This window comes from Leptonychotes weddellii, chromosome 1, assembly GCF_054177405.1.
Source record: "Leptonychotes weddellii isolate Sample4059 chromosome 1, ASM5417740v2, whole genome shotgun sequence".
Lineage (NCBI taxonomy): Eukaryota > Metazoa > Chordata > Mammalia > Carnivora > Phocidae > Leptonychotes > Leptonychotes weddellii.
The window spans coordinates 152,001,573-152,012,151 of record NC_138369.1 but is presented as its reverse complement, the minus strand read 5'-3'; the positions used below and the strand labels follow the sequence as shown (position 1 = coordinate 152,012,151).

Here is a 10,579-nt window from a genome sequence, read left to right as displayed (position 1 = left end):
GACACTCAGGAGAGGATTATAGGTAAGGATAGTCTTTTTCACATTCCAGAAGGGATCCATGAGTTAAGCCAGGCAGTACCTTCCCTGTCTTGTTGAATTGTTGTCGCTCTTCCACAGTGGTGAGGTAGTTCACAGCTGCATACTCAATGACTGACAGGAACACAAATAGGGAGCTGACCCACAGGTATACGTCCACGGCCTTGATGTAGGACACTTGGGGCATGGAAGCACTCATGCCAGAGATGATGGTGGACATGGTCAGCACCGTGGTGATTCCTGCCATTGGAGAATAGGGACGAGCTCAGTGACATAACCATTCCGTTCTGGGATCAGGTGCTGGATTACACCAGGGGATGTATTTGCTCACAATATCTGGTGAGCAAAGTTGGGAGTGGGGGAGGAAACCCAGCCCATTACCCTTGTACACATCATGAGCCTAAGCAAGAAGCTCTCCTTGGATCTGTCTTTCCATCTTTTTCTTGCCCTTACCCCAACTGTCCATAGCGTTTCCATCCTTCCATCGAAAGACTTCACAGACTCATACATATCTCTAAGGATACATTTCTTTGCCCTCCGATGGGCCTCTTTAAACCATCCCAGAAAGGTAAAAAATGTGTTCAATTCTAAAAGTCCTCTGGGAAATAAATTCTAAAACCATTCCTACTACCCTTTCCCATCATTTTACACTTTTCCTTTTAAAGAAATTGTCTTCGAGTCAGTCTTTTATCTTTCATTCATCAGGGAGTGGTCTTGTCATTTTCCATATTTTTCTTTCATATAGAATACTTACGAGCCATCAGTGTTGCTATTACTTTGTCCCTTGTTACTGAAACTATAGTTCAATTGAGATTTAGAATGGAAGTGTATGGTGGAGGCTCAGTTCAGTGTAAATACTTACTATGCACTTGTGAAATGCCAGTTACTCTCCCCTTCCCCCTTCCCTCCTATCCCCTCCCCCCTCCTTGTTTCCTTCCTTTCCTTTCCTTTATTCTCTGGCATAAGCATCAGAAGTGATGAGATCAAGGTTCTGGGGGACAATGGAGAAAGACTGACTCTGAGATTTCCTTAATAAAATGCTGGCCTAGGGGAGGGCTAGTCTGTGTCTGCACTAATTTCTCAGAGGGATGATGTGAGAGTGTTGCCTGGAAAGTACAGTATTGTAAATATTTGAAATGCACACTAGCTGGCATGGCTTTATTTCCTAACTTCCCACCAGGGAGGCAGAAATGGAGTCCTTAATGATTTTTATAAGTTGTGAGGACATTTTAATGTCAACAGACGGAGTCCCAAACAGCAGGAAGAGCACCGTGATTTACTCCTAAATGTACAGACACAGCATGTGGACAGCTTTCACCAACACATTTCTACCCTTTCGACAATAATTCTTCAAGGTTCTCCTCTGAGGGAGCCCGTATCAAAGACAATGACAAATCTACAGAGCTATTCAATTTCAAATTAAGTTTTACTGTTTGTATGATCAAGACCAGACTTGGGGATTTGGCAGCCACCACAGGAGGGCCCTGGGATCTCACCTTCACACTGATTTGAACTCCAGGAGAAGTCACCTGGGTGCTATTCTAGCTCTTACCATTGAATGCAGGCCACCATCTCACTGAGTCCCGGGCTTCCCCAACGATTGAAATATCAACAGTCTGCATATCGGTGGATGCTGTTTGCAGTCCTGGCTACATAAACATGGAGATGTGAAGTTTTTATTCCCATTACAGGTGTACATGTAGCCAAAGCCAAGATTATTAAATAAAGTTTGCTTGCCTTTATTGAATGTTCACCCACCACAAACCTAGGTAAATATTATTAGCCACACGTTGCAGAAAAGAAATATGAGCTGAGAGTGGCTAAGTAACTGGCCTGAGTTTTGTCAGTAGCAGGATCGGAACCTTTCTATTTGAATGTAGAACCCAGGTTTTTTACACACAAACCAGCTGCCTCTCATTCTAGACCTATAAAGGGAATCTCTTTTTGTTCTTGAGATTATACACCAATCTCAGGGCATCTGGGTGGCTCAACTGTTGGTTGAGCATCCCACTCTTGATTTCCACTGGGGTCATGATCTCAGGGTTGTGGGCTCAAGCCCTGTCTGAGGCTCCGCATTCAGCACAGAGTCTGCTTGAGATTCTCTCCTTCTCCCTCTGCCCCTCTCCCCCTTGCTTTCATTCTCTATTTCTCTAAAATAAATAAATAAAACCTTTTTAAGAAAAGATTATAAACCAATCTCTATACATGAAGCATCCCTGAGAGAAGACACTGCAAAACTGAGGGTAGAGAGGCACCTGGGTGGCTTGGTCAGTTAAGTGTCTGGTCAGTTAACTAACTTGGTCAGTTAAGTGTCTGACTCTTGCTTTTGGCTTAAGTTGTGATCTCAGGGTCATGAGATTGAGCCTTGCCTTGGGCTTTGCACTCAATGTGGAGTCTGCTTGAGATTCTCTCCCTCTCCCTCTCCCTCTGCCCCTTCCCCACTCATGCTCTCTCTCTCTCTCTTTCTCTCAAAATAAATAAATAAGATCTTAAAAAAAAATCTGAGGGTAGAATTATGTCAGGAAGCATGAAGGTATTTTGTGTTTCTCAAAAAGCTAAAAGTCTCATTCCTTTCAGGACTTCACTGGTAAAACTGAAAGAATCCTACACTGACATTCATATTTAGTATCTTTCCTTCTTAGTTCAAAAAATTTTAAATGCCTTTTCTTACTGGCCCTCTAAGATAGAACTTGATTTTTTTCAATGGACAGTAACATGGGGCTTAACTGACAAAATAAGGATTTAGAACAAACACAGGAGTATATATGCCAGGCAGGTCTTGTCATGCATTTTAAATTGGTGACTATGGGGCCAGTAAAGGAAACTGCATTATCTATTTTTTGCCAGAGAGCAATAAGCTATCAGTCATTTTCCTTCAGAGGGGACTTAGTGCAGCTAATTTACTATATTTCTTTCGAAACCAGCATTTTAAATTTTGCTTGTTTAAAATGAGCAATTAAAAAAAATAGAGAGTGGGGAGGAGGGATTGTTTGAGTTTGCGCGTAAAGGATGGGAAAGCTGATATATAAATTCTTAATGCAAAAGAACTTGAGTCAGGAATATTACAGCCACTAATTAAACACACTTATGTCTTGAGCCACCCCTTAGAAATACATTAATCTTGACAAACTGTATTCCTTCCAAATCCAATAAGTTAACATCCCAATAAAGGCATTTTAAACATATGAAGTGACCATTTAGTCAAAGAAAGGTTCTATGCTGGGATTAAAAAATTATTTTCTCACCTACCAACATTGCTATGCATGGTCAGAAAAGTGTTAGGACAAAATATTTAGTTTGGTGCATGGGACTCAACTCCCCTGAGCCCATGAAGTTTCACTATATTAACTCTTAAGGACATGTCTAGGGCCCTACAAAACCCTTTGGTCTAGGGAGAGTTACTCATCTTTGTGTTTCATTGGCCATTTTTGGCTGTGTTTGGAGAGGTTTGTTGACTGGTGTGATGGTAGTGGGGCATGTAGGCATCACTTATAGAACTACTGAGTCAGTTCATCCCTTCAGTAGCTGTGTTGTGGGCAGCTCTTTTGAAGGGATAGGTATCTACATTCGCCTTTAAATGAGTAAAAACACTTTCCCTGTAGGCCTAAGCAGAAAGAAAATACTAAGTGATGTGAGGGAAAGGAAGGTAGGCTGGATATCCTAACACCATCACTCTATGGCCAGCAACCAACGACCATTATCCCACGAAGGTGGTGCCAGAGTCCAGGGCCTAGAAGTTCTGGTAACCTCTATGATGGTTAAATGAATTGCTCCTAAGTACTTACTTGTTCAGTTCTATGGCATATTTTCTGTTAGGAGACATTTTTCTTTATCAGTGATGACATGCCTGAAAACTTTAGTTGTCTGTTTCCTGGTAAATGACCCGATGACTTAATATGTTGTACGTGAATGGCACACCCCATGCAGAGGGGCCAAATGAGAAAGATGGAGGCAAAGAAAGGAAGGACATAGAAGGAAGAGATGAAAGTACAATAGTACTCATCCTTCCATGAGGGTTAGGACACCCTTGAACAGCTTTACAATAGTCTTGCTTCCTCTCCACACCAAATCAAATGGAAAGATAGATTAGTATTTTTAACCCATCCCATATTCCAAGTTATGGTAGCTATTTTTTTTTTTAAAGATTTTATTTATTTATTTGACAGAGAGAGACACAGCGAGAGAGGGAACACAAGCAGGGGGAGTGGGAGAGGGAGAAGAAGGCTCCCCGCAGAGCAGGGAGCCCGATGCGGGACTCAATCCCAGGACCCTGGGATCATGACCTGAGCTGAAGGCAGTCGCTTAACCAACTGAGCCACCCAGGCGCCCGTTATGGTAGCTATTATCTCTTATGAGAATTGCCTAGTCTCGGGCGCCTGGGTGGCTCAGTTGGTTAAGCGACTGCCTTCGGCTCAGGTCATGATCCTGGAGTCCCTGGATCTAGTCCTGCGTCGGGCTCCCTGCTCGGCAAGGAGTCTGCTTCTCCCTCTGACTCTCCCCTCTCATGTGCTCTCTTTCTCATTCTCTCTCTCCCAAAAAATAAAGAAAGAAAATCTTTAAAAAAAAAAAAAAAGAATTGCCTAGTCACAAGTGATATTTCCATGCTGTTCAGCCTCCATTGTTTTTCACTTGAAACATGATAAATATGAAAGGATCTTAACCAGCAAATGATTCATTCTTAATTAGCAAATGAATCCAAATGTGGAAAGGTCTTAGCCAGCAATGAATTATCACTGTTTCCAGTTAGTAACTAAAATATAGTTATTAAAACATGTGGGCTAAACACTGGCAATTTAACAACTATATACTGAGCACAAAATATGTGCAGGGTACTGTGCTAGTCACTACAGGAACAAAAAAGGTGGTCATAATGATCCTTGGCCTTAAGGAACTCACCTTCTACTAGAGGAGACAAGATAAGCTACCAAGGCACCCCATGGCTACATACAAAATAGAGGAAGTAAGGTAGAAGAAATACCTTAGAAGAGATACGAAACACCATGTGGCTCAAATATGTGAGACACCATGTCTGCCTGGAGCCATTAGTAAAAGCTTGTGGCCATTGAGAAATGGCAAGACTTTGACAGAGAAGGATAGGTAGAGAGGGCATTCCAGGTAGAGTAAGAACAAGAACAACGGTACAGAAGCACTGCAGAGAAGATAAGCAGTTAGGCATAGGTGGCTGTTTGAGAACACTGAATATTCAAATTGGTTGAAGCTTAGGGCAACTGTACTGGGGCAAGAATATGGTTGAAGATTTAGCAAATAAAAATATGGGACACTCAGTTATATCTGAATTTCAAATAAACGACAAATAATGTTTTAGTATAAGTATATCCCATGCAATATTTAGGATATACTTATACTAAAACATTATCTGGTGCTTATCTAAAACTCAAATTCAGCCAAGTGTCCTCTATTTCATTTGGTGACCCTCAAGTGACACCTTGGATTCCAAGCTGAGAGTATTTATTCTAATGGTATTTAAGATAGAGTATTGTGATCACAGTTGACTTTTGAGATATTATTCTGGTAGTAGGGCCTGTACAAGTCCATACTACAACTTTGTGCAAATTAATAAATTTTCTGGAGGATGTCACCCCTTTTTTCTGGAGGATGTCATCCCAAACCATGTCCCATGGAGCTTGGGCTGGATTTCTGCTCCCTACTCCCATCTGGGTCAGATTTCACAGCCTTGCAAGGTGACCCTGGGCAGGTAGGGGTCTGTTAGAGCAATCCAGGGAAAATTAACAAGGGTCCCAGGTCTGGTCAAGGCAAGAGGAGTGGAAGAGAAAAGATAAGCATATTAGAGAGAAGGCTGACTCTGAAGATTTAGATACCTTATAGCCACAGTTCTCAAAGTGGGGTCAGTGGGTCCTTTGGGCTCCCCAAAACATTTTCAGAGGGTCTGTGTAATGAAAATGAGTTCCACAATACTAAGACATCGTTTACCTTTCTCATTATGTTGATATTTGCAATGGTGGGAAGCATTGGAGGTAAAAGCTGTTGTTGCCCTAGCATGAATTAAGGCAGCAGCACCCAACTGACCTAACAGTCACTGTGTTCTTCAGCTTTTAGCATCACAATAAAAAATCTGTAAAAATTGTTAATTTTATTAAATTATAGCCTCTGTGTATATGCCTTCTTAATATTCTGGTTAATGAAATGAGCAGTATATAGAAAGCACTTCTGCATACCAAAGAGCAATGGCTATCTTGAGGAAAAGCACTCAGGCAATTGAGTTATACACTGAACACCAGATGCTTTGAAAAATGGAACACCACTTTCACCTAAAAGAACAACTCACAGACAAACTATGGTTGTTCAGATTTGGATATCTGGCAGACATTTCTCAAAACTGAGTAAAGGAAGCCTCTCACCTGAAGTAAAACAACTCATGATATTTGTTGTCTAATGATAAAATTTGAGCTTTCAAGTCAAAACTAGAATGATGTTGAATATGTATCCGTCACTATGACCTTGACAGCTTCCCACTACTCACTTTTTAATGAGATTAATGGTGACATTAATGAATGTGCTTTTTAAAAATATTTTATTTATTTACTTATTTATTTATTTATTTAGTGTGAGCAGGGGGATGGGCAAAGGGAGAGGGAGAGAGAGAATCTCAAGCAGACTCCACACTGAGCACAGAGCCCAACACAGGGCTTTATTCCACAACTCTGAGATCATGACCTGAGCCAAAATCAAGAGTCAGATGCTTAACCAACTGAGCCACCCAAGTGCCCCAAATGTGATTTTTTTGACATTGTATAGTGAATTATGTGGGCATTGAGAAGATATAGCTCAATGCATTGGTACTTTTCAAATGACTGATGCTTGAGTAAAAAGATCTAGTCAAAATGCAAGATAGATCAATGTACTTTAATCTAATAGAATAGAAAGAATTCACTGATATGGTTTCAGATTCCACATTCCACATTAACTAAACTTTAAGAAACTGTCACTTGCTGAGTTTTGGTGCAATGTCAAGGAAGACTATGCACAATTATCTGAAAACACTATTAAAATATGGCTCTTTTCTCCAATCACGTATCTGAGCAAGACCAGTTTTCTTTCTATATTTCAGTTAAAAGTTATTACAACAGATTGAATGAAGAAGCAGAGATAAGAAATCCAGCTGCCCTCCAGAAGGCCAGATAGTAAAGGTTTGCAAAAATGTACAACAATGCCACTCTTCCAACTATTTTTTTGTTTTAGAAAAAAACTATTTTTCATAGAATGTGTTAACTTGTAATGAATTTATTATTGCTATTTTTAGATGGACTAATACATATTTTTAAAAATTCTGTTTTAATATCCAACATGGCTAATAATGATAGATATAACCCACAAAAACAAAAGCTCTCTGGGGTTCCTCATAATTTTTAAGGTGTAAATGGGTCCTAAGAACCTAAGAATGACTGCTAAAAACTAAGAAGGAAATTGAGGATCCAAATACGGAAGATTCAACACATTGGGGGCCCTTAAAAGAACAAGAAAAGCCAAGAGAAAAAGTGGAGTTTGGGCAGGGATGGTGGAGGAGGTAATAGTAGTCTGTTGGGTTTGAGCATGTGGCGTGCCCACAGCACTTGGAGATGAAGTCCAGCAGGCAGCTGGGAATACTATCTGGAACTTGAGGGAAGGATTTGAAATAAGGACTTAGATTTGGGATATATTTTCATAGAGACAGTAGTAAGAAACAAGAGTCTTGCTCCATTTGATGAGTGAATCAAAAGCGAGCAAAACCTTGGGAGGGAGTTACCAGACTCAAGGAGTAGAAGGAAGACAAAGTAGGAAGACAAATGAAAGAAAAATCTAAAAGAGGAGGAAACCTAGACTAGTGCAGAGTATTGCAAATGCATTTATTGTTTGTTTGTTTGGTTTTATCAAACACTATGGACCAGGCATCGGCCCAGGCAGTTGACATGAATGCTCCCATTTATTTCATCATTCATTTCATACGGTGACCTTGGAAGGCTGTATTAATCATCTCATTTTGCAGATGAAGAAGAGGAGGCTGGGCTTTTGACACTTGGTTCTGAATTTGGAGAGGATGCTTAATAGTGTCAAATACTTCAGTGTGATGAAGGGGAAACAACCGAGAAAAGGCAAATGGGATAGACAGTCAGAGGGACCTTCTGGAGAATCAGGTAGCCCAGTATTTGGAAACAGCCAGTCAAGCAGAGTGCAAAATATCTTTTTATTTATTTTATTTTATCTTATCTTATCTTATTTTATTTTATTTTATTTTATTTTTTAAGAGAGAGAGAGCACTGGGGGGAGGGGGAAGGGAGAGAGAAAATCTTAAGCAGGCTCCAGGCCCAGCACAGAGCTTGGTGCAGGGCTTGATCTCATGACCTGAGCTGAAATCAAGAGTCGGATGCTTAACCAACTGAGCCACACAGGCGCCCCCAGAGCACAAAATATCTTTGAAAAACCTTGAGGGTGTTAAGAAGCAAAAGCCTGAGAGGATAGCAGTGGTATAGGAATACTACAGTTCCCTTCAGTAAGATAAGAGGGGAGAGGGACACTTCTGATTTATATATTATTTTACATAAATCTGCATAGCAATTTCCCAACCCCCTAGGGAATCAGATGTAAATGCAAGAAGCATAGAATTTCAGGGGAGACTTAAAGGCATTTCAGTGTTCTCCATTCTCCCCATCCCGCCCTGGAACCAGCTTCTATTACTTGTCATTTTAAAAGTGTAAGAGCTGAGCAGTAGGCTTCAGAAATCTGATTGAAAATCATGTTCACAAACCTTTAGAGACTGAACGTCTTTCTCATTCTGTCTTGAGGGCTGGAAATGTGCCTCTCACCTCCCGTTCAGCTCTACCCTGCCCCACTGCCGTATGAGGTCAGGGCGCAACTGCTTCTGATGTGAAGTCACAGCCGCAATAATTTAATTACTCATTCAGATGGTATTTTTTTCCCATGAAGGTAGTCAAGCCTCAAATTCTTATAGATTAAAGCTTTTAATAGGGGAAAGAGGTGAACAAATTATTAATATTAATGACAATTTGTGTCTTTCAAATGATCTTTTGAAGTATGCATATAATTTGTGAACATTAGCTTAGAAATCACCCTTTCTGGAATGAATTGTGTGATAATTACAATGACTGTGAAGCACTTATAACAATCTTCTGTCTAGGTAGAGCATTACAGGTCAAAGAACAAAATCAGCTGAAATGAGGGAGCTCTGCCCTGAAACAGCAGAGGAGGCAAGTGGGATTGACTCTTGGGTTCTCATTAAGTAACAGGTTATCCAAGTGCTTAGCCGGGCATCTTCCCCTTTGTAAGAACTCAGTCACTGCTAAGCGGGCCTGACATCGTTCCCATAAATCAGTATGTGTGACAGTGGCATGTGGCATGCCATGCTAGACAGAGTAGATAATCATACCTGTGTGATGACTTAATGAAGCCAGCAATGCCTCCCCCTTTGAATCTCTTGCCGACTAAGGAAGCACAGTAACAAATTTCACTGTGGTTTGTTCTGATTTTGGTGTTTAGGCTAAGCCCCAGTTTTTAAGTAGCATTGCCCCCTACCCCAAGAAGTAATGTATTAAGATACCGGTAGTACAGTGTGCATTAGTTTGAAGGTTCTTTTTTCTATGATGCAAAGGTTTGTCATGCAAAGCAAAGTGGGTTGGGGCAAGAGACGGGGAGGTTTCCCTGAAAGTGAGGCGATAGGTTTGTAAAGTGAGGCTGTTTATGCTCCATAATTTCATAATTTCTCCTTACTATTCCCCTTTTGGTCATCTGGCTCAGGCTTTATACCTAATGCCTCAGTTCCCCAGGAAAGAAAGAGTCCAATCATATTTTGCCCCCAAGGCTGTCAAGATAAATATTGTAACCTGAGTGCATGTCTCTAAGTACCCCTACTAAACCATCACTCTTTTCCTCTCCACTTATCACCACTTATTTACCTTCTTGAACTTACTCTGATATTAACATTTCACAAAGGTACAGAAAGACTTACCCAGGGAAACTCTTGCAGGAACAGCTCTCTGGTCAATCCAAAATGAAACCCACGAAAGCATTACCATCAGCATAGCTGGGAAATACGTTTGTAGCACAAAGAAGAAGATATGCCTCCTTAGCACAAAGTTGATGAAAAGCCTATTGTACCAACCTATGAGAAAAAGCCAGAGTTTTCCTTAGAACAGGCTTCCTCACGAAAGCATCACACTAAGTGGAATCACCTGCTTCTTTAAACGCTAAGCTCTAAGGGAACATGGAACTGAACACACTCACCCTTGTTTACCCAGCAGGAGGACAGGGCCTGGGCCTGTCACTCCATCAATGTTTGTTGGACTAACTGACCTGTAGTCTGTTTAGTTATGTGATTCAAAGATTCCCCTTAGGTATGTGCACTGCAATGTTTATAGCAGCAATGTCCGCAATAGCCAAACTATGGAAAGATCCAAGATGTCTGTCAACAGATGAATGGATAAAGAAGATGTGGTATTTTTGGAATATTATGCAGCCATCAAAAAACCCTCAAATCTTGGCATTTGCAATGATGTGGATGGAACTAGAG

General features: G+C 40.8%; 1 protein-coding gene across 1 annotated transcript in view; it reads right to left on the bottom strand.

The window, feature by feature from the left end:
* GABRR3 (gamma-aminobutyric acid type A receptor subunit rho3) overlaps positions 1 to 10,579 on the bottom strand; it is a 41,719-nt gene that overhangs the window by 2,536 nt on the left and 28,604 nt on the right. The window contains 2 exon segments of the mRNA XM_081804469.1: positions 80 to 276; positions 10,019 to 10,171. Coding sequence (XP_081660595.1) covers positions 80 to 276; positions 10,019 to 10,171 — 350 coding nt within the window.